Genomic DNA, 27349 nt, shown 5'->3' on the forward strand with positions numbered 1-27349 from the left:
ATAAGGAAACGAAAATCCAATAAGGAAATAGAAACCCAATAAGGAAATAGAAACCCATTAAGGAAATAGAAACTGAATAAGGAAATAGAAACCGAATAAGGAAATGGAAATCGAATAAGGAAATGAAAATCCAATTAGGAAATAGAAACTGAATAAGGAAATAGAAACTGAAAAAGGAAATAAACATTGAAAAAGGAAAAAGAAACCGAATAAGGAAATGAAAATCGAATAAGGAAATGGAAATCGAATAAGGAAATAGAAACTGTATAAGGAAATGAAAATCGAATAAGGAAAAAGAAACCGAATAAGGAAACGAAAAAAAAATTTGAAAAACTTTTTGAGGAAAAAAAAATTTGAGGGAAAAAAAATTTGTGAAAAAAAATTTTGAGGAAAAAAAAATTGAGAAAAAAAAATTTTGAGGAAAAAAAATTTTGAGGAAAAAAATTTTGAGGAAAAAAAAATTTGAGGAAAAAAAAAAATTTGAGGAAAAAAAAATTTGAGTAAAAAAAAATTCTGAGGAAAAAAAAATTATAAGGAAATTTTTTTTTTAGTTTGGACTTGTAATATTTTTCAAAATTTCAATATCGAAAAAGGAAAAAGGAAAAAGGAACCAACTTGTGTCTGGTGGAAAACCAAAGGGCCTGGAGTGGTGTAATTTTTAACCTACACCTTTGTACTATATTAGTTATATATAAAGTTGTATTCTTTGATTCGTCGCTTTTACGTGATGACGGCTGACAAATTGGACCTCGTAATTTTAGTATTATAGATAATTTTACTCAGTTTTCTGTACGAAACCGAAAAAAGTTACTTCAAAGAAAGATAAAAAAAAAATGAAAGAAACAAAAAAAACAAAAGTATGGGCTTGGAGGTGTGGAAAATATAATATAAGTCCGTTTGACTTCTATAAATCTTCAAAAAATAATTCTTAAAAATTCATTTTTAAAGATAAATATTTTTTTTCTTCATGTATGTTAATGTATGATATATACGAACTCTGACTATGAATATCATAATTTTAAACCTATAATCAAGAAAGTTACTTATTAGGTCTCTATGTTACTTCAATTTATTTTAATATAAAATAATCAATGGAGTACGTATGAGTAGTGTAACAGCCTTCCATTCAAAACAAAAACATAAGACATGTGCTCTTAACCTGTTTCATTGTACCATGTGACTTTACTCATTTAAATAACTCTGGTCATGTGTGCATGCTTTTGTATTTCTCATTGAATACAGAAAGCTCAGTAATCACATGACCAGAGTTGTTTAAATGAGTAAAGTCACATGGTACAATAAAACAGGTTTAGAGCACATATCACGGCAGAAGGAGTTCTAGGCAAGACTAAAAGAAGACCGGTTTATCCCGACCGCAAAAATAAACCATGGTTTGATAAAAATTGCCAAGACAAACGTAATGAGTTTCACAAGGCTAGAAACTTATATAGCAGAGCGAAATCAGGTGGTAATAAACTGGCAATGAATAGCAAGGCCAAGGAATACCGCAAGACACTTAACATTAACTATCAGCAGTATAAAGAAAAATGTTCGGATGAACTGAGGGCACTCTCAAAAAATGACTCTAAGGGATTTTGGAAGACACTTAAAAAATATTCTGGCTACAAAAAAGACAATCCCTCTATCAGTATTGAAGCATTTCATGAATATTTTAAAAACATGAATGCAAATGACGAAGAAGATCTTGATGGCATCGACATCAATGCGTTGTGTAATGACCCCATTTATAATGAAATTTTAAATGGAGTTATTACAGAACAAGAGGTTGTGGATGCCATTAGGAACCTGAAACATGGTAAAGCATCTGGTACTGACAAGACACTGAATGAGTTTTTGAAAAACTCTCCACCATTTTTTATTTGTATTTACACTAAACTATATAATGTGATATTGGATACAGGTATAATTCCTGAAACTTGGACAGCAGGAATAATTATACCAGTTTCTAAAAATAAGGGTTGTCCAAAGGATCCAGATAACTATAGAGCTATAACATTAATTATTGTATAGGGAAATTATTTACTTCCATAATCAATACTCGATTGAATTTTTTTGCAAATGAAATTTCACTTATACATGAAAATCAGGCGGGTTTTAGAAAGGGGTATTCAACTGTAGACAATATTTTTGTGCTTCATGCACTCATAGAGCTGTATTTCTCATTTGGAAAAAAACTTTTTTGTACTTTTGTAGACTTTCGGAAAGCATTCGATACTGTATCAAGATCTGGTTTATGGGGAAAACTTCAATTGAGTAATATTAAAGGGAAGTGCTTTAAAGTTATTTTTAATATGTACCAAGGAATCAAATCATGTGTAAAATATAATGGATGTCAGTCAGATTTTTTTCCTTGTTTAGCAGACTGGTGTAAGACAGGGGGAGAATTTATCGCCGTTTTTGTTTTCAATTTTTCTTAATGACTTAGAAGACTACTTTAAGAATCTAGATGGGATTCCACTAGAAACTGTTAAAAAGAAGTTTCAAAGTGAACTGCGCATATTTTTTGAATTATTTGTTATATTATATGCAGATGATACTGTAATTTTATCTGAAACAGAAGAAGGTATGCAGAGATCATTAAATATTTTTCAATCATATGGGAAAAGTGGAAATTAGAAGTCAATTTAAATAAAACAAAGGTGATGATTTTTAGAAAGAGAAAAAGTAAAAAGAAATTTAAATTTTTATTACAAGACAAAGAACTTGAGATTGTTGAAATTTTTTCCTATTTAGGTGTTATCTTTAAATATAACGGTACTTTTTTAGATACCAAAAAGAAACTTATTGATCAAGCACATAAATCGATGCATTTTATACATAGAATTGTTAAAAACGAAAACATTTCTATAGATTTGCAACTGAAATTATTTGATTCCATGATAGAACCCATTCTTTTATATGGTTCTGAAGTTTGGGGTTTTGAGAATTTGAAAATTATTGAACAGATGCATTTGAAATTTTGCAAAAGAATTTTAAAAGTTCGAAATACTACACCCAATTTCATGGTGTATGGAGAATTGGGAAGATTTCCTCTGCAAATTCGAGTTAAATGTAGAATGATTTCGTATTGGTGTAAAGTTGTAAACAATAGCAGTAAACTAAGTAGTTCTTTGTACAGGCTGATGTTATCATTGAAGAATCATGGCCATTATGTTTTCAAATGGATTGATTCTGTCGAATCAATATTTAACTACACTGGTCTAGGATATATTTTCATAAACCAAATTGGCTTTTGTGATAAAAATTATCTTGATCGTATATTGAGTTTATTACCTCATGGTTTGGCGATATAGAAAATTCATCCCGGGGACAATTTTATGGGACATTCAAAAAGGACTTTGGACTAGAAAAATATCTGATCAGACTATCTGAACAGAATAGAGGGTGGATAACTAAATAAGGACATCGAACTTACGTATTCCAATCGAGACTGGCCGTTGGCAAAATATACCTTGACCAGAAAGAATATGTACTTTATGTCATAAATTTATTGGTGATGAATTTCATGTTTTATTTGTATGTCAACATGATTCTATTGTTAATTATAGAAACAAATACTTACCTAAATATTATACTATTAATCCTCAATATATTAAATTGGAAGGATTATTGTCCATATGTAATATGGAAGTCTACAAACGATTGTCATTTTTTATTAAGAAAATTGCTTGTTTATTCTAAAATATCTACAATAATTATTGTATTTCTATATGTTTAGATAGTACTGCATGCTCATTTCGTCATTCAATTGTTTATGTATTATACTTTGACCTCATGTTACACATTAATGTGTCTGAGCGTTATCAATAAAACTTAAATCTGAAATCAAACGGACTATACATATTTTTGATAGGTCAACTTCTTTCAAACAAATACAAAAAAAATTGAAACATGGATGTTATAAAATATTCCTAATTGATTTTTGCCGTGCACTGTATGTTGATTTACACAAATACAGTGATATACGGACTTATCGGTTGTCCCACTGTCTATATCACTCTGTTCAGCTCTTTTAAAATATTATTCCGTATCATGTCTTTGTGACGTCAAAAATACGTTGACTCGGCCTTAATAACTTTCACCCGGACATATCAGCGACGTCATAATGTTTGAACCGACGTTAATAACTTTGACCCGAACTTATCAAGTCATCTTTTGTGTGCTGGTGAAACAAAGAAAACACTTCTGAAACACGCAAATATAGCCCGATAAATCGATTATCAGATTATCTGCATATTGATAATGTAAAATATCAACTGCTTGACAAAATATGAAGGCTTTTTGATCTCGTTCGCTACGCTCACTCGACAAAAAGCTTCATAGTATGTCTCGCAGCTGATATTTTACAATATCAACATGCAGATAACCTGATAATCGGTACATATACATTATAAAAAAGTTGGAACAAATTGTTAAGTCTGATTAATAATGAACAAAATCAGTTGGAACAAATTGTTTAGTCTGATTAATTGTCAATCCTCTGGTGGGTGTAAAAAGTGATGAGAACCAAACAAACAAATTTCGTGCCCGAAATCAAAATCCATTTAGCTATGCCAAGAAAGATAATGGACAGAGACGAAAATACAACCAACAAAATCAAAACCGTGCAGGTCAGAATAGATACCAACACATTCCGACAAATCACACCGTTGCAAGACCGAGATATGATAATGAATACCAAGACGACTACAAGGATTGCAGAAATAGTGACATTAATTCTTCGATTAGCTTTGCAAGGCTTCATATAAATAATAGATACACTATGACAGTAATTGCTTTATATTTTCTTTTTTGACATTTAAAATTATGTATGAAAATAATCTCAGGAAGAGATACTAATATGTTTTTGTTAAGAATATTTTTTTTTTCAAAGTTTACTGGTTAGTGGTATATTTAAAAGATAAAACTATTTTCTTTTGAAATATTGAGAAAAATGCAGCTTGATGAACTTTTCAAAACTATATCGTAAAATATATATATATATATCATTGTGAGGGGAGGTATGTGTAATATGGGAAATCAGACAATTATGCATTGTACATTTCAAAAGGACAGTGCATTTATTATGTTAACATCAATTGTACAATAAACTGTATAAGTGATATGTATACTGTTTGCATCATGATCATGAAAAGTTTTTGAATATGTACATTTTAAAGTTATAGATATAAACATATTTCAACTTCAAAATGCTTTGAAATGACTTTAATATTTAATTTTAAGTCCTTTAATGAACCATCATTTCTTACATTCAAACTCAGTGAAATGTATTAAAAAAAAAAAAAAAGAATTGGAGTTATTCCTCTTTGCCCCATTGTTCATTCTTCTTAAATATTTGAAAAGACCAAAGAACATTTAATTTTTTTCATTTCTCCTTTTTTAATATTGTTGTTTCATTTAAATGCCACGTATAGATATTCATTTGCACATGAATATATCAACCTAACAAATGAAAAAGAAAGAAAAAAAACCAAATTGTTTTATACACATTATACATGTTATATTTACTTTGAACACTATTGGAATATATATAGTCATGTCTGTGCCAGTTTTTGAATTTGTTATTAATTATGATAAGTAACCTTACTATCTCATCTTGGAATGTTCAGGGGCTGGGGAGCAAATGCAGTGATGAAACTTTTAACTCATATTTAAAACATGATATAAGTACCGATTATCAGGTTATCTGCATGTTGATATCGTAAAATATCAGCTTCGAGACATAATATGAAGCTTTTTGTCGAGTGAGCGTAGCGAACGAGATCAAAAAGCCTTCATATTATGTCAAGCAGCTGATATTTTACAATATCAATATGCAGATAATCTGATAATCAATTTATCGGGCTATATTTGCGTGTTTCAGAAGTGTTTTCTTTGTTTCACCAGCACACAAAAGATGACTTGATAAGTTCGGGTCAAAGTTATTAACGTCGGTTCAAACATTATGACGTCGCTGATATGTCCGGGTCAAAGTTATTAAGGCCGGGTCAACGTATTTGACGTCACAAAGACATAATACGGAATAATATTAAGAGCTGAACAGAGTGATATAGACAGTGGGACGACCGATAAATATACTTCTTGAGACATGGAAGGGATCAGACTCTAATTTAGATATTCCTGAATTTAGCACTTTTCAGAGATGCCGAAAGAAAAAAAGGCGACCAAAGAGATTTAGTGGCGGCATTATTGTTTTATATCAATCAAAATATAAGAAAGGCATAACTGAAATGCCACATATTTCTTCATCAGAAAACAGATTATGGTTCAAATTAAATAAAGCCTTTTTCGGTTTGAATAAAGATGTTTACATTTGTGCATGCTATATTCCTCCTGTTAGCTCCAATTATTATGATGATGATTTCTTGAATCTAGAAAATGAAATATCTAATATTCCAAAGACATCTAATATTCTAATTCTTGGTGATTTAAATGCTCGAATTGGAGAAAAGATAGATTTTATTGATAATGAAAGTCTGTCTCTTGACTCTCTGCAAAATGTGCTGCCTGATGATTATAGTGAAGATTGTACTATTCTCAGAAATACACGAGATAACATTTTTAATACTCAAGGTCAAGGTCTCATAGACCTCTGCATTGCTTCCCAGCTCCGTGTATTAAATGGTCGCTTTGTAGGTAATATTTTGGGGAATTTTACTTGCCATAAGTCATATGGATCAAGTGTTGTTGATTATGCTTTGGCGGACATGGACCTCTTAACTTCTATTAATTTTTTTCAAGTTGATAGTGCCACATATTTATCAGATCACTCACAGATTTCTGTTCATATATATTGTAATATTACTCCTGATTTTGAGGAAGATTCTCCTAATTTTATACCTTTACAGTGTACATACAAATGGGAAGCTATTTCTAAAAACAAATTAATCGACACTATTAGTGATTGTGATGTATTACATAAGATAGTCTCTTTTGAAAATAATAGTTTTGATGAAAACAGCAATGGCATCAATAAAGCCTCAGAACAACTAACAAATATTTTTGATAATTTGGCAAAAACGTCCTGTAAAATAATAAGACACAAAAAAGTAAAATAAAAAAGAAGAAATCATGGTCAGACAATTAAGTTAACGATTTGAAAAAAACAGTGGTTGATTTAGGCAATAAAATGCGTTCTAAACCATTTGATTTGCAGCTACGTCATAATTTTTTTTATCAATGTAAGAATCTTAAAAAGATTATAAAAAGGAAGAAATATCTATTTAAGAAAAATATTTATGATAAACTTTTAAATTGGGAAGAAACTGATCCAAAACAGTACTGGCAGCATTTAAATTCACTTAATGATGATAGTAGTTCTTCAAACTTAAGTAAACTTATTAATATGGGAAATATAAGTCAACATTTTCAGTCCCAGGGGAAACCTGAACATATAAATGTACCTTTTATGGATAAAATAGATGCATATGTTAAAGATTATAAAAATATTTTAAAGGAAAATGTATTGACAGATGCACCTTTCACCATAACAGAAGTTAAAAAGTGTATAAACAAATTAAAAATGGGGAAAAGTGCAGGACCAGATAGAATTGCAAATGAAGTCATTAAATATAGCAGTTATGTTACATGTAAATCCATAACTAAACTTTTTAATCTAATTTTAGAAACAGGTAAATATCCGATTCAATGGAGAAAGTCATACACAATATTAATTTTTAAATCTGGAGACTGTACTGATCTTAATAATTATAGGGGTATATCTCTCCAAAATTGTATTGCAAAACTCTTTAGCTCTGCATTAAATAATAGACTAACATTACATTATGAAAACATTTTTGCAAATCAACAGTTTGGATTTAGAGTCAATCATAGAACCACAGATAGTTTGTTTATATTAAAATCTTTAATTTCAAAATATGTTAATAAAAAGAAAGAAAAGATATTTGCCTGCTTTGTTGATTTACGCAGAGCATTTGACACTTTGTGGCATAATGGGTTACGATACAAACTCATAAAAAATGGGCTAGGGAAAAAAATTTATGAGGTAATTAGTGATATGTATAACTTAACAGAATCTTCTATTAAAATTGATAATAAAATTTCTAAATCCTTCATATTGGAAAGAGGTGTTAAGCAAGGGGATAGTTTAAGCCCTACTATTTTTAATTGTTTTATTAATGATATACATCAGATTTTTGACAATACTTGTAAACCTTTAGTCCTTCAAAAATCTGAATTGTCCAGGTTGAGTTTTGCAGACGATTTGGTAATAATGTCAAGTTCACATATAGGACTGCAGAATGCAATAAATAAACTAGAGAAGTACTGCTATGACTGGCAATTAACAGTTAATACTAAAAAAACTAAAGTTATGACGTTTCAGAATAAATTTTCTCCCACCCCTGTGGTATGCTATAAAAACATCCAATTAAATGAGACTAAAGAATACAATTTTTTAGGAAACATTATTAACTATAAGGGTAATTTTAAAAATGCTATCCAAGAGTTATCAAAAAAGGGATTGAAGGTCCTATTTGCTTTAAAAAGTAGATTTTCTAACTTTCAATCCATCCCTGTTAATTTATCATGCAAACTTTTTGATGTCTTAATAAGACCTGTTTTATTATATAATAGTGAGGTATGGTTTATGGAAGATTATTTATCCATGTTTAAATCTTTGAAACTGTGGCGTAATCAATTCCATCTAAGATTTGATGGTCAGTTCTTAATCAGTTTAATGATCTTTCATCTTGTTTAATGTGACACTTTATACGATACATTAGTTGCACAGTTGAACTGCAATAGTTTATCCAAATAATCAAAGACATTAATCAATGCCTTACATAAATTAAGAACATGTTTATAATACGAGCTTGTGAGAAACTTTGGAGATTGGTAAGTTATATTAGCTTGAAGTAACACGTTGTTTTTAGAGTGGAATTTAGTAACGTTTTATATTGAAAGGATATATTGTGAACCATCGAATATATATTATATATACATGTACTTTTATAAATACGATTAAACATGTGAACATTAACTGTGTGACTTTATGGTGATATATATATACTACATGTATAGCTAGTTCCCTATATTAACGGGCAAGATGTTGTTCTCGTTCCCGGGTAATGACAGGTAGTGCCAACACACAAAAAACATACACGAGAAAGCCCCGTTATAAAACGTTCAGAACAACATGGTTCTGTTTGTGATACTTTGTCGTTAGAAGATAAATTTTGCTATGAAATGATTCATAATAAATACTGTAAATCTGTCCTAGGACTTAGAAAAACTGCATGTAATATTTCAGCCAAAACAGAACTGGGCAGATTTTCTATGGCTTCATTTATTAAACCACAAGTTATGCTATATTTCTGTAGATTTCATACCAATGATATTAATCCTCTGTTAAAAGAAGCCTATGAATTAAATAAGTCCCTGCATAATGATGGTTTTCATAGTTGGTATACATTTGCTCTAAATATTTTTAAAGAGACTGGATTAAATGCTAAAGATTTTGAAACTTGTGATAAACCATACAATAAAATTAAATATTCCTTAAAGATGAAGTTTAAACAGGTATCACATGAATTTTATACAAAAAAAGTCTTGAATAAACTTTCTTCTATAACAGACAGTTCGAAATTATTTCTATATAGTCAATTAAAAACTGAGATAAAAATTGAAAATTATTTATTACAAGAATCAAATTTTAAAACCAGACAATTAATTTCTAAATTAAGGGTTAGTGACCATAACCTAGAAGTTGAAATGGGAAGATATAAAAATGTACCCAGAGATCAAAGGTAATGTAAACTTTGTAATAAAATTGATGATGAATACCATTTTTTACTAAACTCAACTTTAAGAGATTGCTTATTTTTAAAGATTAATAATTTAAATCCTGATTTTACAAATTATCAACCACTTTTAAAGCTAAAACAACTTTTAAATCCTAAATCTGAGCTTTTGACAGAAATTGGTGACTTTATAAAGCAATCATTAGAATTGCGAAAATGAGGTCCATGTCCATCAAAGGTTACATTAACTACCATTTATAACTATGTTTTTTTTATGTTTATATTTGTAATTGTGTTTGCTTGACCCATATGGGTGTATTTTTGCAAATAAAATTATTATATTAATAATAAACTAAATGATCAGTTGGTACGAATTGACAGTTGACTTGGTACGAATTGTCCAAATCTGGAACGAACTGGCTTTAAAACTAAATGGATAGTTTTCATTATATGTAACTTATGTACATATACTTTTTTCTGAGGAAAAAATCTTTAATTTGTCCACATTTAAAAGAAGTTTACTTATTTTTAATTGCTTGCTGCCAGGAAGCAATTCGCCGACATATTTTCCGTATGCATAGTGACCTAAACGTGACCCTCCTCGTAAAAATCCGGTGATAGCAATACGCATGAATCTGTCATTAAAATAAACAATTACCTGATTGTATAATATGTTAAACACGTGCTATATATCCATATTTTGGTTGATTATTTACTATAAGTTGATAATCGGTAAACTTCGGCTTCAAAACACGACATTTAATGAGTAGCCATATTTGTTAAATCATAATAGACAGATGGAAAAAAAATTGACGATTATACAATATATATTTGCGTAAAAAATGATAAAATCGTGCACAGATGACTAAGTTTATGATATATACATGCATTGGTTCAAGAATTGGATGAACATTATTTTTCACCAGTCACTCGTTTCTTATGACTTTAATCATGTACATGAAAACAAAGTATATATCATATAAGTATTTGTTATTTTGTATTTCCATTTTATTCCGCAGTTCAGTCAGCAAATACAGCTTCTAAAAGGAAAAGAGTCTCAAAGAAGTAGCACACTGGTGCTTTCTACTGATAAGGTGCAAGGATGACAAAATTGTTACTGATTCTCATCGTAGCTATCGCTGTTTTGGCGAGTGTAGGTAAGTTGTCTTCCTATTTGTTCCAGTCAACATAGACCAATAGTTTAAGGAGGAACTAACCCCTTGCGCTCTATTTGATCCCACCCCTTGAAACAAATAGCGCTCTTTTCGCTTTCGGTCCGATTTGTTGCGATTTGAAGTCTGTCCCTTTTCTATAAAAATAGGCTCTCGACCTTAGAAGAGTCTTAAGCATCCCTAACACTTCGTTCCGCTGTACGAAATGCGCATGTATTTTTCAGTCAACAATATCATACATATATATCGGCATGGGTTTCTGGCGTAAAGTTCAGATACTAGATCTAATATATTATCATATAGAAATCCAAGTCCAGGAATCAATTGATTTTTTTCTCTCAGCCCCAACCATCTCCGCTAGCCAAGGGTTACGATCAAGAGGAGGGGAATGGATCGTAACCCTTGTCTAGCGGAGACGAGCCCTAACAAGGTGCATTGGAATATAAAACGGTCTGGATAAGAGGTCCTTCATTTTTTTATTCTTTATTTTTTTAGGTCGTTTTTCTGTATTCTTTTTATTTTTTGTCAATTATTCTCTGTTCTTTATACACTACCTATTACTCTCTATTCATTCATTTTGCCCTATTCTTAAATCTTTTTTGTCGTTTATTCTTAATTCTACAGACCCTCTTATGCAGTCTTTGATAGAATCCAAACTGCAGTATAAGAAAATAATAATATGTTGTTTTTATGGGGTATTTAAATGATTATCCCATATATATATTGATATGGAATTCCAAATAAACATAACTCGGCGTAGATAATAAGAAGAATGGCTTGCAATACATGTGATTTATGATAACAATACAGAGACAACATAAGACACCTATGGCGACCCACTGAAAATAATCAAACGATTAGATGCACGTAAAATCATTTATTAGATCTTAAACTATAAAGTAATCAAACTGTCAGAAAACGGCCAATATAATTCTAAATACGCGGTGGGTTAAACCTGACCGACCTCTTCATATACTCCGTACGTATATTCATTTTCATTGTCTAATGACCAATAAAGATCACCTCCCCTTTTAAGCACACCTGGCTTTGAAGTCATAAAACTTTCGAGTCAGTTTTGTGTACTCATACTCCAAAATCAACCAATCAAAATGTTGGATTTCATGTTTCGAGCATGATTTTTGTGCTCCGAGCACTGAGCAAAGTTCTATGACTTCAACCCTTGGCCCGCAGGGCCAAGTGAGCTTTTCTCATCACTTGGCGTCCGTTGTCCGTCGTCGTCCGTTGTCCGTACAGAAATCTTCTCCTCTGAAACTGCTGGGCCTAGTTTAACCAAACTTGGCCACAATCATCATTAAGGTATCTAGTTTTAAAAATGTGTCCGATGATCCCGCCCACCAACCAAGATGGCCGACATGGCTAAAAATAGAACATAGGTGTAAAATGCAGTTTAAGGCTTACATCTATGAAACTAAAGCAGTATTTAGAGCAAATCTGACAGTGTAAATTTTTTTATCTGCCCTGAAATTTTCAAACGAATCAAACGACCCGTTGTTGTGTTGCTCCCCCTGAATTAGTAATGTTAAGGACATTTTGCAGTGTTTTGTTATTACCTTAAATATTATTATAGACTTAGTGTCTAATAATATCTAATTTCTAATAATCTATAGTATATAATTACTATTAATTATGATTTTAACCTTATTTTACATGATTTCCAAAACAACAGTAAATATAGGCGAGCGACACAGGCTCTTGAGAACCTCTAGTTCTAATAATGTTGGACAGTTGTGTAATTTACCGTATTAGTATTTTTCTTATCTAAAGATGGTGTTCTATGTTAAAGCAGATAATATAAAACATAGTACTATATGTCTGTGGTTAAGGGGTTATACTAAAGTGTTGTATAGATAGATAGAATAGAATAGAATAGAATAGAATAGAATATTCTATTCTATTCTATTCTATTCTATTCTATTCTATTCTATTCTATTCTATTCTATTCTATAGATAGATATATAGTTTGTTCACCAATCATGGGCCAACAAGGGTCGTGTTTTACATCATACAAATACATATAACAATAGTGTTTGATCATACATAATTCGGAGTTTAGTATGACGTCCATTATCACTGAACTAGTATTACATTTTTTAAGCGGCTAGCTGAAGGACGCCTCCGGGTGCGGGAGTTTCTCGCTACATTAAAGACCCATTGGTGGCCTTCGGCTGTTGTCTGCTCTATGGTCGGGTTGTTGTCGCTTTGACACATTCCCTATTTCCTTTCTCAATTATATATATATGTTTATGTAATTGTTAATTTTAACAAGTTTGGTGCGAATTAAAACTAAGTCAACTGCAAAGACACCAAAGGACAGTATATGCTTCAACTAACTACGGACTCAGAAATAGGATGAAAACTTCGTAGATATATAGTTTTTAAACGGATACGTAGACATTTCCACCCCGGATCAGGACTACATTTTGAGACCTCGCAAAACGTGATTCTATTTGTGAAATCTTTTAATCACAAATTTAAATAAGATTGAGACCATAAAATGGTGATCCACTTTTTAAAAGTCGAGATTGTCCTATCCCGTGTCTACTTAGTGTATATATTATGTACATTATGCATGAATATCTAAGTACAGAATTGTATCATTGCAGAAGCAGAAAGTTTCGAATGTATGAAAAAAAGACAAAAGGCCCATCAAAGCCCAAGCGAAAATTATCATGATTATCTAATGGAACAAATACTTCGCGAAAATGGCATAGAGATAGAAAAAGAACCGAGTAAAGAAGAGTGTGAAAAAGAAAGGGAATTAGACAGACAAAAACAAAAAAGCTACCGGGGTTCAAATAAAGTGCGATCTATTTCAGAACTACTCTACCTAGTTTGGGGTTTTATTATCGTGGCTGTAATAATTTTTGCATCGATGATCCCTATAGTCCTTCTAGTCGTGTACGTCGACAACAAGTATGATATTATACCAGCACGAGTAAAAACACCACTATTTCAGAACGGAGGGGTCACGGAGGAAGAATATCAAGAGTTTCTAGAAGAGTTGGCTGAAATTGAGAATATTAGTATCGAAATTCGCAACCGAAAAAAGGCCAGTGATAAAATGTGGAAGTTGTGAAATGATGTGCTCTAGATAGCATAATCTTAGAGACTACATTACTGGAGTATTTGCTTGCACTTCTTGACGTGTACTAAATTATCTTTAGCAAAACCTATTGACCAGGTATCATTTTGCACAGCAATAGGCTTGTTAACATATTTACATATTTAGTCTTCAACAAGTATCACATACATAATTTTTATTTAAAAACTGACATAAATATATATATCACAAATGATGATTTCTTCCTTACATGACTAGATAGTTACTGCATCCTCTGTATCCTAACAAAAAAAAGTTGTCAATGTGATAAGTGACATAAGTATTTTTGTAACAACGAAAGTTAAAAATTCCAAATTACAACATTTCCTGTAAGATAGCTTATTCCTTGATCTTCCTTGACACTAGTGTCATCACATCCAATGAAGGCTTCTCTTTTCGGTGCATCTTCACTTAAAGCTATCAACTAGGTTGCATTTTATGTGATGCTATCAACTTCCAATGTTAAAATCATCCCCAACAAGAAACGTCAATGAGCCTATATATCCGACAAAACAAAAATTTAAATAAAAATAACAAAGCAATAAAGCATCAAATTCAACAATGCTTGTTATACTTTAATGATGATATTTAATAGAGGACAAATTCTACGGAAATGAAATGCACATTTTGACATTGAAATTGACCAAATAGATATAAGAAGAGTGTGGTATGAGTGCCAATGAGACAACTCTATCCAAGTCACAATTTATAAAAATAAACCATTATAGGTCAAGGTACGGTCTTCAATACGGAGCCTTGGCTCACACCGAACAACAAGCTATAAAGGGTCCCAAAAATTACTTAGTGTAAAATCATTCAAACAGGAAAACCAACGGTCAAATCTACCAGGCTCAAGCTAGCAGCCACTCGCTAGCAGCCACTACGCTAGCAGCCAGTTTTCAGATATGTCTATAAACCCAAAAGTTGCATAAGATTCAAACGTACTTTAAATGTTTTTATCAATCATATAATCACAAAATAATCTGTTTTTTTATATGAGAGAGCAGCCGAAGACACTATTTAATATTTTTTTTTCAAATTAACAATACATGTAATTTCCTGTTCATTACTATATTCGCTTTTCATATACCAAACAGCGTACTGCGCGCAATTTTAAATAGTGTATGAAGAATAGTAAATAACTATACACTTATTGAATATATCATTGGATCAAACATACCACTTGGTGTAAATTACCAATTAACAGAATTGACGAACAGACGCCATTGATGCCTTGATTTGTATTTCAGTACAACAATTAACAAACACTGATTTTGTTTGGATATTGAATTGTCATGGCAACATTTAATCAAAATTCATTCATAAAACAACAACAACTGTTACAACAACAGTACACAACCAAAATATTTGTCAATCAATAAAATGTTGATGACGATTGAACTAATCATTGTATCACAGCTGGGCGATCCAAAGCTGGTGTACTGAAGGGCGGTCCATTCAGCAATATTTCAGAATTAGCAGCTGGGCTATCCATAGTCTGCATAAAATGAAGTAAATTTCGCTCCGGTTGTGTGACTGCTTCAGCATGTTACCATGACGGATTTGTGTTTGAAGACTGGAGCATCTGAAAAATAAATAGAACCAGCAGCAAACAAAGTTCAATTCTTAAGGGTGGGCGAGGAGGGTCTTAATTTTTTAACGTCCTCTCCGTTCAGTTTTCAATGTAAAAGAGACCGTTAAATTGCACGGACTTTTACTACTCGGCTGTCACATGCTCAAATTAGCATAATAAGAGTAAAGGACGACTCGATTTGTCGAGTCTCAATACATGTATATATGTTAATTCAATAAATGAATTTAATTTTCATTTAATTAAATTCTATTATTGAATATATCATTGGATCAAACATACCACTTGGTGTAAATTACCAATTAACAGAATTGACGAACAGACGCCATTGATGCCTTGATTTGTATTTCAGTACAACAATTAACAAACACTGATTTTGTTTGGATATTGAATTGTCATGGCAACATTTAATCAAAATTCATTCATAAAACAACAACAACTGTTACAACAACAGTACACAACCAAAATATTTGTCAATCAATAAAATGTTGATGACGATTGAACTAATCATTGTATCACAGCTGGGCGATCCAAAGCTGGTGTACTGAAGGGCGGTCCATTCAGCAATATTTCAGAATTAGCAGCTGGGCTATCCATAGTCTGCATAAAATGAAGTAAATTTCGCCAAAATTATCAATCGGACTTTAGTACAGAATGATAATCCGCCACAAAATTTACCCATGACAATTCAGTTATCTCCAATTCTACGATCAACTTACAACTGATTTAAACAATCAAAATGATAAAAGATATTACGAATTCAACATTTATGTAACAACCAAATTTCATAAAATACATGTATTTAATCCATTAGATTATGAACTGTTTATTTTAAATTAAAGATGATCGTGGGGAAATACAACACAATGTGGATACTTTATGAATGTTTCTAGTGCTGACTGAATTTGATTCAAGAAAATATCATTTCCAATAAAAGATAAATGTACTCCATCGCCAGAATATAGCGCTGGATGACAATCGTCAAAATCTGGATATTTGATAACGTATCCTCCATGTTTGAGTATATAAGATCTCACTCCCCTATTTATTCTCTTTCTTGTAACTTCCATGGCATGGTCATCACTTGAGTAACGCCATGATCGCCTGGGAAGAATGCTTGACCATATAAGAGAACAATTTGGGAGCATGCGAGACAGAATTGCTATTGTGAATTTAACATGATATAGCAGAGCACCACATGGTACATTTCCTATGTCATTCCCACCACAATGCAATATCAACGCATGTGGAATTTTGTTGCATAAATTAATGATGCTGTTAACTGTGCCAACAACATCGTCCCATTTCATACCAGATTTGCCTGCCCATCGCAAAAAACAATTATTATTTTTCAAAAGACCTAAATTACTACCTGAAGGTCTGTTCTCTGAGTGATCACGAGCACTGCATATTATTGAAGAACCAATAATCCATATTTCATTACTAAGACAAGCTGAAATTATAAGTTATTTGGTTAGCTCAATTCTTATATAACGTTTAAAGGATGCAGATTTCCAACGACCTAAAGTCATAATTTCTTCATCAGTATGACCGTTCATAGCAAAATGTGTAGCTGCTCCTATTCGAAATGAATGTGTGTTGTACTCATTTGGATTACAATCAATAAATTTCATGGTTTTGCATAGTACACTAGAAAATTGATATCGTGTTACACCAGTTTTGTTAAAATGACAAAAAAATGGTCCATTGTTTTGGTGTCTGATTGAAATAAAGTTTAATAACAATTTCACCGGGCAAATATCTACTTGATTAAAACTTTCAACTGTTAATGTTGTAGATAAACCTTTTTGGTCTGTTTTCGAAAAGGGAATTGTGATATATGCAGATTGTGAATGATGTGAAACATTGACATCATCATTGTTAATGACATGTTGCGTATTTCTATTAATTGTAATTTCACCGATTCTCAAAAATGCAAAAAATGCTAATGAAAACATGGATCTAAATAAAGTACATTCATATACTGAAGAGCAGACAAATTGCAACGAGTTTATTAATCGAGCTAATATTTCTACAGTTATAGGTTTGCGACTATCCACTACGCCATATAATTTGTCCATTCCTTTCAACATTTTTTGCATAATGAACGATGAAGTCAAATCAGTGAGCTCATTTATTCGTAAATAATAGCTTAAGCCTGACAAGTACACCTTAACCGTTGCAGGGGCATATCCTAATTTTGATAAATAAGCAACATAGTTAACTAAATGCGAAATACTGGGTGGCCATGTATTTCCTAAACCTTCTTTTAATCTAAATGAAACAAATGAAGTCAGTCCATTATTATACGTTTTCCATGTATTCTGAGAATTCGAGGCGTCCAATAACTTTGCTATTTCTGGTCTAAAATGTTCCAAAATTCCTCCGGAATTGTAGCTGGATGTGTATCTGCTGTTAGAGCCAGACTTTTGAATTTCTGAAATTTTTTACGAGAAATACAATCTGCAATTATATTTGTATAACCAGGAATGAACTGTGCCTTAATGTGAAAGTTGCCTAATAATGACCAATATACTATGTGTCTAACAAGGTTCATAATTCGTATAGATTTTGACGTCTTCTTATTTAAAATTTCAACTACGGCATTATTATCCGAATTAAATAAAATTTTCTTTTTTTGAAAAAGATTACCCCATAAGTAAACATATAGTGCAATAGGTATCATTTCTAAATATGATATATCCCTGAGAACTTCAGTACCAGACCACTCTACAGGCCATTTAAGAAAAGCCCATTTACCTTGGAAATAGCAGCCACACCCTTTTGTTGAACCACCAGCGCTGTCAGTAAATAGTTGTAAAACTGAATTTGAAGTCCAATCAATGTCGAGCATGTAACTAATACCGTTAAATTTGTCTAAAAACAATTCCCATACCAATAAGTCTTGATAAATGCCTTCTGTGATTCTGACATAATGATGTGGTTTCTTTGCGTGACTACTTGCCAAATAAATTCGTCTGCTAAATGCTCTGCCTGCAGGTAGAGCTTTTGCACAAAAAGCTAATGACCCACACAAAGATTGTAGGTCCCTTAAAGTTATCTTTTTCCTACCTAATACCCACTTAATTTTTGACTTTAACTCCAATACTTTGTCCTCCGGAATTTGTATAAGCATTTTTTCTGTGTCTATAAGCAAACCTAAATAACTAAGTTTTGTTGTTGGGCCTTCTGTTTTTTCATGAGCAATTGGGACTCCAAGACGACAACATACCCTATCAAAACTATTCATCAAATTTTTACAATCCTCAGTATTGCTTTTACCAGCAAATAAAAAATCATCCAAATAATGATCAAGATTATCTGAATTGGACTCAGTCATGACAGCCCATTGAATAAAAGTTGAAAATTTTTTGAATAAGCAATTTGATTCTGAATACCCCATAGGCAATGATTTATCTATGAAATAATATTCATTAAGTTTAAACCCTAATAGATCAAAGTCCCCCGGATAGATTTTTAACAATCTGAAGGCGGATTTAATGTCCTTTTTTCCAATTTCAACATTTGAACCCAATCTTTTAATCATATCAATAGCATTATCAAAAGACGAATACTTTACTGTAGTAAATTTTTCATCAATAAAGTCGTTTACACTCAAATTCGGCGGAAAAGATAAGTGCGTAATCAATCTAAATCCACCCGTTTTCTTAGGAATTACACCTATAGGCGAACACCTTAGATTAGATATAGGTCTAGTCAAAAAAGGACCAGCTATGCGACCATTTTTTACTTCACTCATGACTTTTTCCCATGCCACCCCAGGATTTTGGATGACTGAATGTAAATTTTTTGATTCAATCCTACATCGGGGTCCAAAATAATTTAACCTAAAACCTTCAGAAAATCCCTTGCATAATATCATTGCATCATATTGATTTGGGTAATTGAAAAGAAGTTTATTTAATTCTGTGATATTGATCGGAGTAAAGCCAAGACACCATATGTCCAACGGATTAATTACAGATTCTGAAAAATATAAAATTTAATTGTTAAATGTATGTGGTGCGACCATTCGAATGGCAGGGAATCTGCTTCCTCGAGGTCTAAATCCTTGATTCAAATTCGCTCCTCTTTGAAAATTTGTTTGACTTCTAGGTGCAAAATTTCTAGCACCTCTATTTTGATATGTGCCTCGGGCTGCATTTTGAGAACGAGCATATGCCTGGTTGCTATTTACTTGTTGACAGCCAGCGAAAGGGTGGGCCATTCCGCATTTCATACATAAATGGGTGTAAAAACAATTTTGACGATTACAAACTCCCTTGAAATTATAATCATAGCATGGTCGATTACCTACACTTGTCTGTTGAATTGTATTACCCTCCGGTTCCCCATTAGCTATGACGGTGTACCATAAAATGCCATCAATGGAAGACCAAGATCTTGTAGGATTATTTGCCATTCTTAATCTAAATTGCTGGTCATAACAATAAATCTTCTCAAAAGACACTTGTGTACCTCTAATGATTGACATATAAGTGGTCAATTCACTAGCTAAATTTGGAAAACGTTGAATAAATATTTTCATATAATTTATAAATGCATCAGTCCATGACTCAATGTTTTGAATAGATCTAACTTTGCTGTTTTTGTTTGATGTAATTACAAGTGAACCAGCTGCATTATCATAACTTATAACATTTTGAGGTCTGTCAACTTGGCTAATAAAATTTTGATAAAGAAGTAATGACAAATCTATAAATTCTCTATTCCAAATTTTTTCTTTCAAATTTTGGGATACGTAAACATCACATTCTGATTGATTAGGTATAAGCATAGGATCATTATTTATCTCACCATTTTGATTAGGCATTGGCACAGGAGCTGGTATTTCAACTTGCGCAAATGGCGCTTGTACGTTCATTGCTGGTGCTACAGGACCTTGCAAGGCAGGTTGTCTTTCAATTGGCAAAGGAGGAGCCTGGATTTGTAGAGGAAGAGGTGCTTGTACCTGTACTTCACCAACAATTGCCCCCACATCTTGATTTCTTGGTGCAGCAACTGCACGGTTTCTCCTTCCGCGTCGTCTCTCTGGTGGTTGCGCTTCAACAACGGGCACTCGTACGCGCCCATTCCCATTTCTTCGTCGACCAATTCTAGGCATTTGTATAAACAAAATAGGTTAAAAATTGAAGTACTTACTAACATCACATAGCTAGTATTCTGTCTTTTAATTTGATTTATTTTTGTAACAGTTTCAATGCATCGGCTTCAGTATTCATTTTATTCATATATATCAACTCTGTCATTTGAGCTTAATAAATTAATTCCTTAGATTGTCTCTTATCTAAACATATTTTTATTTATTTATTTTTTTGTACATCACGAATTGTGATATGTAAAATATATAAATTATTTATGATCAACTTAACCTGTAAACATGCACCTACCTGTCTCTACGCATTATAACAGGTGTACTTTAACATTCTGCATCAAGGATGAATAAACTGTGAAATTAAACATGTCTAGGCAATGCATATACTAATAAAAAAAAAAAAAAATTTCATTTAGAATTTCAATGCCACGTGGCTCAACCGCATATTTAATTCGACGAAGTAATAAGTTATTTAAATATTAAAATAAAAACAAACATAAATAAAATCATTAAATCCGAATCAGATTTAAAATATGAATTCTTAAATAAACTTATTAAAACAATACTTATCTTGATAGTGTATGTAAAATCTTTCTCTTAATTTTTTAACGTCCTCTCCGTTCAGTTTTCAATGTAAAAGAGACCGTTAAATTGCACGGACTTTTACTACTCGGCTGTCACATGCTCAAATTAGCATAATAAGAGTAAAGGACGACTCGATTTGTCGAGTCTCAATACATGTATATGTTAATTCAATAAATGAATTTAATTTTCATTTAATTAAATTCTATTATTTAAATGCTGGCAAAATTGTTGCTACATGACATCGACTTTTCCATAAGAAATCAATTTTGTGATTTTGTAAGAAATAGCTTTCCATAGTCTCGGCATCCTGTCAAGTAGTTCCCAAAAATGTATCAATAGTTTTGCATTACAAGAATAGAAAATTGCACTCGTGCTTTGCTATTTTTTTGTAAAACAAATTTGTTTTGACAAAATATTCTACTTCTGAACAATCGGAATGCGCTCACATTTGATTAAACGAAAGGTTTATTTGTTGTACTTAATGTATGGTGTGCACGGGAAATATAAATTAGCAATTTATAGAAATAATCTTCTTTTGAAAATTTTGGGGTAGGCATGTTTGACCCTTAAGACCTAAGTTCGGACCTATGGTGAAGACAAACTATGAGTTGTCCCACCTGGACCTTTTGGCCCATTGGACCCTAGTCCATTACCTACCATTTCCACCTAGTGGCTAAACAAAGTATTGCCGTAGGAAATTTTTCAAACCCTTTTAAAAATTGAGGTAAGGCAATTTTGTAAATTCTAACTTTGGATCCATGGTGAGGACAAACCATGAGTTGTCCCACCTGTACCTTTTGACCCATTGGACCTTAGACCCTTACCTATCATTTGCACCTAGTGGGTAAAAAAGTATTGCCGTAGGGAACTTTTGACCGACTTTTGAAAATTTTGGGGTAGGCATGTTTGACCCTTAAGACCTAAGTTCGGACCTATGGTGAAGAAAAACTATGAGTTGTCCCACCTGGACCTTTTGGCATATTTGACTCTAGCCCATTACCTACCATTTCCACCTAGTGGCTAAAAAAGTATTGCCGTAGGAAAATTTTCACACCCTTTTAAAAATTGAGGTAAGGCAATTTTTTAAATTCTAACTTTGGACCCATGGTGAGGACAAACAATGAGTTGTCCCACATGGACCTTTTGACCCATTGAACCTTAGACCCTTACCTATCATTTGCACCTAGTGGGTAAAATAGTATTGCCGTAGGGAATTTTTGACCGACTTTTGAAAATTTTGGGGTAGGCATGTTTGACCCTTAAGACCTAAGTTCGGACCTATGGTGAAGACAAACTATGGTTGTCCCACCTGGACCCTTTGGCACATTGGACCCTAGCCCATTACCTACCATTTCCACCTAGTGGCTAAAAAAGTATTGCCGTAGGGAATTTTTTACACTCTTTTAAAAATTGGGGTACGGCATTTTTTTTTTAATCTAACTTTGGATCCATGCATGGTGAGGACAAACCATGAGTTGTCCCACCTAAGCCTTTTGAACCATTGTCCCTTAGACTATTACCTATTATTTATTATCATTTTGCCAATTTGACCTTGAATTATTACTTACCAATGTGCCTTTGTGAAAGAAAAGAGAAAAAAGCCACATACTAAACACAAGGTATGTCTGATCAGAGAAAGAAGGTAGAAATCTTTAGTTGCCGGTACCCAGAATCTCAATCCTTCATTTATTTATAGGAGCATAAGGAAAAGGGGTATCTTTAAAGGTGCTGGTAGCACCTAATATCAGACTGGCTTTGTCGTTGCTGACCACGTGCACGCCTCAAGTAAAGTCCATCACCATTGCTGTATCGGACGTTTCTAGGGTTTGAGGTAGAGATCGTTACCACTGGGATTCACTGTACAAATAAACTCTTGATAGATACCAGAATTAAAATATCTAAAAATTTCAAACGCATCCACCAAGTTTCAGGTAAAATCATGATCCCAATACCTTGTAGACGGGTACACGGTCACCACCCAAAGCAATCAAGTCTCCAATACCCAAGCAGATATAATGGTTTTAGATACCATGTGAAATGCCCGCATTGCCAACCCTGCGAACATGGGTAGGTATCCATCTACTTTTTGCATGTTTTCTTTATCTGCGTTGTACTCGGCTCCAGATTAATAACACCAGTAACTTTTTGAAGAAGTTTGATAATCTTTTGAACCTGCCGAGAGGTGAGCCACATCTTGTGTTCGCATTACAGGTTTGCATTTGACAAACAAATTGAGACTTGACAACCTTTCTTGGCAGTCCAGTGTAGTTTATTTACTTGACCTTTCAAACCATTATCGTGATAAGTTGTTTATTTATTCCCTCAGAAGATGAAGATGGATAGTGTGTTTTCGCCGCGGAGTTTGATGGGGTCACCATCCTGATCGGTGAGATAAGTGCACATGCGATTGATGGTTTTCAGGGTCACTGGTAAGTACACCAGTTTTTTGGGGTGGTTCTTCATACCAGGATCGACACCGGGAAAGAAACTGCAGATGGTGGATTACTACTTTCCATTAACATAGCTCCCATAGATTATACCGCTATTTGCCAGCTGGATGCTGATGATGTTGATGATATTAACAATGTGTTCCCCTTCTGTATAGTCCTATCGTAGGTGTACATTTGCTGTTCTAATCCCAAGACGGTGTTGCGGCTATTTGTTAAGTTGAAATCTACTTCGTAGTGCCTAGCGAGAGTTATTGTTCTTAGGGTTTCTCGATTTGCATCGATAATGATTTTGGCTTTGTGTTTGTTGAGCCGCCATAGGAACCTGTGTGAATGTTGGGGATGGAGTATACGTAGTTGGTCTCATGATTTAGCAATGACATCTCATAATCCTTTCCAATTTTTAGTGGATTGAAGCGGGTATGAATTTGGCTATGGTTCCCGGATACTATGAACGAGAACTCCTGCTTTAGATCGGTTTTACTTACGAATTGCTGCAAAATAATGTTGTTCATTTATTTTCAGGCTTCTTCAAACACGACGTTTATCTTGTTTCCGTCAGATTCGAAGTAAAGAACTCTGTCGGAGATTCCAAGTGCAAATGCTTCGGTGTTGGCGTAAACATTGTGATCGCATTTGGCCCGTATCTGCATGTCCACCGTGGATTCTTTCAGCCGCTTGGACTGATGACTTGCATAGATGACAAACACCGGCTATAAGCCTGTGAAATCAGAGGTATCGGTGTTGACGCCGCTGTAACTGAGGAGGGTGACCATGTTGTAGAGTTTCTTTCTGATGTCTGCAGCCACCTTGAACACTCTGGCTACCCTACTTTGGGAGAAACCGGCATTAAATACGACGGCTGGGTAGTGTTCAGCGTTGACAGTAATATGGATGTTCCGCAATCGACAGTGATCGCACACGGCGGCGTCATGGGTCTTATTCACACTTTTGTCGGTTTGGATGGAAACGATTGTATATCTTGTCTTTTAAGTACCACTTGTGACAGATAGGCGCCAGTTGAATTGTGTATTTTGAGAATGGCGATAGCATCACACTGCCTCATGCGAAATCCACAGTCGATTTTACTTTTACTTTGTATGGTTTTGTACAACCACATCTTGTTTTTGTCTGATGGGGTGACGTGAAGAACGAACCAAGAGATCTGACTCAGAATATTTTTTGCCACATCGTTGACTGCGGCGGCTCAGTGCATGGCATCAGCGTCTGAATCACGCGCACTAGTGACAATGCATGCTTTAATACGTATACCATCTTGTCGTAGTCGTCTGAAAAGCCGAAAATATGTCTCAGGGGTATGCATGGTGAATGAAAAAGCTCCTTTGTTGGCAGGTTTGGGGGAAATTTTACCATGACGTGCTGAGAATAGATATAGGAAGATGTGGTGTGAGTGCCAATGAGACAACTCTCCATCCAAGTAAAAATTTAAAAAGTAAACCATTAAAGGTTAAAGTACGGCCTTCAACACGGAGCCTTGGCTCATACCGAACAAGCTATAAAGGGCATCAAAATTACTAGTGTAAAACCATTCAAACGGTCAACCAACGGTCTAATCTATATAAACAAAACGAGAAACGAGAAACACGTATATATTACATAAACAAACGACAACTACTCTGTTATCGGTCTCAGCTTCGGTAGATGAATCCTTGCACCACAGCTGTTTGAGACCTTGATATTTGGAGAAATAGTCGTGATAAATCAAAATTTCTAACATGGTAGTGGCAACGCCTGGGTTATTGATATGTTCGATTAGCTGGCTTCAGAGAAGAGATACATGATTCCATTATGAAAGAGAGACACTAGAGCTGCATCAGCATATGCACTACTGTCGTTCTTTTGCAGTTGCCCCTCTACCAAAAGATAACTTTCAGCGGGATGAAGTTATAAGTCCTGGGTTCGATATTGATTAGGATATCACCTTGATTATTCAGGTTGGCACCAGCATTCGTGAAACTGATAAATCCCTGGAGACTTTCATCGAAAGTCAATCCTTCGGTGATTGTAAGGATGTCATACATAATGTATGTATTTTTAGCGTTGACGAAGTGGTAGATGGTTTATACCACTTTACCAACCACATGGTCGACGGTTTAGGAGGCCCCTTTTCAACACCTTTCAATGCTACCGTGTCAAACAGTCCTCTATCACCGTAGTCGTACTTTCGTGCGTAACCTTTTTTTATTTGCAACATTTATTTATAGGATGCTACGATGAAGCGCCTTTTATTCCTCAATGCTGATATGTCTACCCTTTTTCATAGCATCAATAATCGACACAATTTCGTTGCGCACACCATTATTTACTGCTCGGTAGGCTGCAGCACGCAGTTCCAAACGATCGAGAAGCTGCTTGAAGTTGGCAGGAAGAAACACGGCTGGCAGCCCACTGCCAAACTAATCCCTCTGGTAGATGTGGGATACGATTTCCTTCGCGGTTTTCAGGAGGGTTGAATTGCCTTGATACATGGCACCGGAATTGTTCAGGATCTCTGCAATCGTCAAGGTCGTCATCGTCGAACGAATCTGTTTTCTTTTTCACCATGAGTTCACAGCGGCCAAGGGTTCCTTTGTACCTCACACCATTCACGAAAATATCATCGCCGTCAAAAGAAACTGATACACTTTGGATGAAGAAACCATCGTTTTCGGATCCAAGGTTGTGGTCGGCAGAAGGAGTCATACTGAGCTGCAAATACTGCTGTGCTCAAGGTCCGAGGACGGTGTATTTAGGTGGTGCAATGGGTAGAGGGTCGGCAAACTCGGGCGTTGGAGAAGGGAGGGCTGGCACAACTGGAGGTAAATCTTCAATTGTTTTTGTGATTTTTTAAACTGCTTTCCGCTGAGCCTCAACCTCAGGCCTAAACACTTTGGAAAGGTCCAATCCTGTCAAGGCGGTGCTGCATGTTACAGGATTGAATACTCCGCTTAGTTATATGCAACTCCTTTGAGAGTGCCTCCCGCTGCTTTGGGAATGGAATTTTGATGAACGTCATTTATTCATAGCGTTGGAACAAACTCCCCTAGGCGTTAGTGTGAACGGATTCGAACGCCTTCAAAGGTTTGAAAGAACGCATTCTAACGCACCTAAGCGTTGGTGTGAACGCCTTTGAATGCCTCGAACGCCCCAATAGTGTTGGTTCGAATACCAAATCGACCCAGGTCGATCGATTATGCGATGGTTCAAGCGTGGGTCGAATGCCCAGATTCCTGTGTCTGAGACATACGTCTTTACGCGGTTTGCATAAGTGATTGCACTGATGACCGAAACTAGTCTTGGCGGGCATTTGGTTTGTTGTGGGCGTTGGGAACTTCCATTATGTTTATAGCCAATTCAACAGACTTTCATCCATATCGGGACATAAATAATGAAACACAATCCAACAACACTTGTAACACAGTCTTCATACCTTGCCCGGGGCCGACTCAAATTAACATTTGCTGGGCGATTCGTATTTCTTTGGCTGGGGATCGAACTCTAGATCCAGTTCCTTTTCAATATCTGACAATGAATA

At 33.9% G+C, this 27349-nt stretch overlaps 2 protein-coding genes across 4 annotated transcripts in view; one reads left to right on the forward strand and one right to left on the reverse strand.

Annotated features, from left to right (window-relative positions):
- Window positions 1-14241, forward strand: part of LOC134709252 (uncharacterized) — a 44436-nt gene extending 30195 nt beyond the window's left edge. Inside the window, exons 2-3 of the mRNA XM_063569420.1 lie at window positions 10802-10939; window positions 13579-14241. Coding sequence (XP_063425490.1) covers window positions 10885-10939; window positions 13579-14051 — 528 coding nt within the window. The 5' untranslated portion in view covers window positions 10802-10884 and the 3' untranslated portion in view covers window positions 14052-14241. The remainder of the gene's footprint in view (window positions 1-10801; window positions 10940-13578) is intronic.
- Window positions 14242-15383: 1142 nt separating this feature from the next.
- LOC134710223 (uncharacterized) lies at window positions 15384-21403 on the reverse strand. 3 transcript variants are annotated; one of them, XM_063570475.1, is made up of 3 exons: window positions 21078-21403; window positions 20485-20783; window positions 15384-17119 (listed from the first exon to the last, which is right to left on the reverse strand). In XM_063570475.1, the coding sequence occupies exons 1-3, from the start codon at window positions 21089-21091 to the stop codon at window positions 16503-16505; spliced, it is 930 nt and encodes a 309-aa protein (XP_063426545.1). In that variant the 5' UTR covers window positions 21092-21403; the 3' UTR covers window positions 15384-16502. The 3 variants fall into 3 exon arrangements, with proteins under 3 accessions (XP_063426545.1, XP_063426544.1, XP_063426546.1); XM_063570474.1 differs by having other exon boundaries at window positions 15384-20096; window positions 21078-21225; XM_063570476.1 differs by lacking the exons at window positions 20485-20783; window positions 21078-21403 and adding an exon at window positions 19981-20251.
- Window positions 21404-27349: the final 5946 nt, after the last annotated feature.

This window comes from Mytilus trossulus, chromosome 3 (assembly GCF_036588685.1).
Source record: "Mytilus trossulus isolate FHL-02 chromosome 3, PNRI_Mtr1.1.1.hap1, whole genome shotgun sequence".
Lineage (NCBI taxonomy): Eukaryota > Metazoa > Mollusca > Bivalvia > Mytilida > Mytilidae > Mytilus > Mytilus trossulus.

What these genes read in the sequence shown, in the direction of transcription:
- LOC134710223 (XM_063570474.1), bottom strand. Translation starts at nt 19,549, where the DNA reads ATGATATTATGCAAGGGATTTTCTGAAGGTTTTAGGTTAAATTATTTT.